General features: G+C 30.5%; 1 protein-coding gene across 1 annotated transcript; it reads right to left on the bottom strand.

The window, feature by feature from the left end:
* Positions 1–7: 7 nt before the first annotated feature.
* Positions 8–2,327, bottom strand: DICPUDRAFT_84585 (uncharacterized protein; the record flags this gene model as incomplete). Its single annotated transcript, XM_003294033.1, has 2 exons — positions 8–1,538; positions 1,606–2,327. Coding segments are annotated over 2 exons (2,253 nt in total), but the record flags the coding sequence as incomplete, so codon positions are not given.

Here is a 2,327-nt window from a genome sequence, read left to right as displayed (position 1 = left end):
CATAGACCTGTTGACCATATTGATAGTGTTGTGGTTGTGTTGGTTGTTGATAAGTTTGTTGATGTTGGTGTCTTTGTTGTAATTCATGTTGTTGCTCTACTAGTTTTTTCTGTAATTGTAATAATTGTACAACTCTTTCACTTTGAAGTAAATCATGAATAGAATATAAAGTTTTTTCCCAAGTTACTGAAGATTTAATTGATGCCAATTGTTTGAAAATTAAATTCATAAATGTGATATCTTGAATTGAACAGCCATCCAAAAATTTATTGACCTGGGCCAATAATCTTTTTCCCTCAAGCGCATGAAGCGCATTACTATTAACATCTGGGCTTTCTTGGTGTTTATTGATAGATGGTGATGGTGAAGATGTTGCAAAAAAACTACCATATTGTTGAACATCTTGATAGGGTGATTTTAATGGTGTATATTGAAGATGATTATTAATTGAATATTGTGGTTGCATTTGTGGATGATTATGAGGATGGTTATGATGTATGTAATGATGTGGTGCTATATGTTGATCATGGTTATTGTGGTTATGAGGGAAAGGAATTTGATCATAACCTGGATTATTTAATATTGATGACTCTATAGATTGTTCAATCTCTCTACTAACTGAAAGTGTTGAATCATTATTAAAGCCTCCATTATTATGAATGTTTTTATTTGGTGTAATTAAATTTGTAATATAACCACCAATTGAATTTCTTTTGTAATTTTCTAAATTTTCTTTGCTGGGTGTAATGCTTTGTGGTGCTTTTAATTGTTGTGGTGTTTGTATTGACTGTTGTTGAGATGATGGTGATGGTGATGGTGATACAATTTTTGAGGGGGTATTTTTATCAACCTGCTGAGTTTTGTTTGGTAAATTTTGTTCCCATGTTGCAAAGCTTTGATCTTCATCCTCATCAGTTAAATCATAACCAACAAGAGCAAATGGTGAGTTTTTCGATTTATCAATCATTTTCTTTCTTATTGAAGAGAATGGTCTTAATGGACTGCTGCTACTATTAGTATTATTTATATTACTGTTACTATTACTACTATTATTTATGGTGCTGTTGATACCAGAAGCATGGGGTAACCAATTAATACGGTCTGTTAAATCCTCTTCATCATAAAATTCTTCACTGTGATATTGACGAGGGTTATTTTGTTGGCTTTCTTCTTCCTCCTCTTCGTCATCTTCCTCCTCCTCCTCCTCATCAATTTCATAATAATGTAATTTATTTCTATTTGAGCCATTTCCATAACCTAATTTTTGTTTAAATCTAAGCGGTTGCTGTAACTGAGTTGATTGTTGATACAATTGCTGCTGTTGTTGTTGTTTTTGGTGGAATTGAACTTTAAATTGATCATAACTATTCTGTGGATGTTGTTGTTGTTGATAATGGTACAGCTCATCGTCGTCGGCATCATCATACTCTTGTTGGCTGCTGCTATCCACTTCGCTTGTTGCATAAACATGATTTCTTAAAATAACTGATGGTTTTTCTGAAATCATTGATGAAATAGTCTCTAAGTGTTCATATTGGCTATAATAATTATAAATAAAAAAATTAATTTAATGATGTTTATTCAAAATTTTTATACAATACATACCTTCTAACGTTTTCTAATTGTTGTTCAATTTCATTCATTTGAAATATATATGCGTCTGAATTATCGTAATATTCCATATTTTCTTCTTCCTCGCCATACTGTTCTTCCTCTTCTTCATTATCGTCATAGCCCTCAACCTCATACTCCTCACTACCATCATTAACATCACTTTCTTCCTCGTCATTTATAGCTTCATTCTGATAGTTGTAACCTGTCATTTCCTCTTCTTCTTCCCCCTCTTCCTCTTCGTCACCACCTCCATCATTTGAAGAAAGAATTTTTGAAATTAAATTTTTATTTTTATTATTATCATTGTTTTTATTTATTTTGCTATTATTTGTATCATTATTTGTATTTATCATTGAAGAATTATTTAAACTTATATTATTTATTGTGCTGTCATCTTTATTAATTGTGGAATTATTTTGTGATGAAATTGCTGGAATTTCTGAAATATTAGCTTTTTCAATAAAACTGTCTATGAATGATTGATTTGGTTGGTTATTAATTGTCACAACTACTGTTTCCCCATCATCATAACTATCAGCATTACTTTTATTACTATTGTTATTTTTATTATTGTTACTATTATTACTATTATTAATGCTATCAATGCTAGCGTTGGTGCTTTTGTCTAATGATTTATTTGGGTTTGTATTATTATTGTTATTTATGATATTATTCTCTTCATTTTTGAGTGTCTCGGTAATTGGTATATTCAT

This window comes from Dictyostelium purpureum, assembly GCF_000190715.1.
Source record: "Dictyostelium purpureum unplaced genomic scaffold DICPUscaffold_501, whole genome shotgun sequence".
NCBI classification, from domain to species: Eukaryota; Evosea; class Eumycetozoa; order Dictyosteliales; family Dictyosteliaceae; genus Dictyostelium; species Dictyostelium purpureum.
The sequence above is the reverse complement of the archived record's forward strand: the minus strand, read 5'-3'. Positions and strand labels throughout refer to the sequence as shown.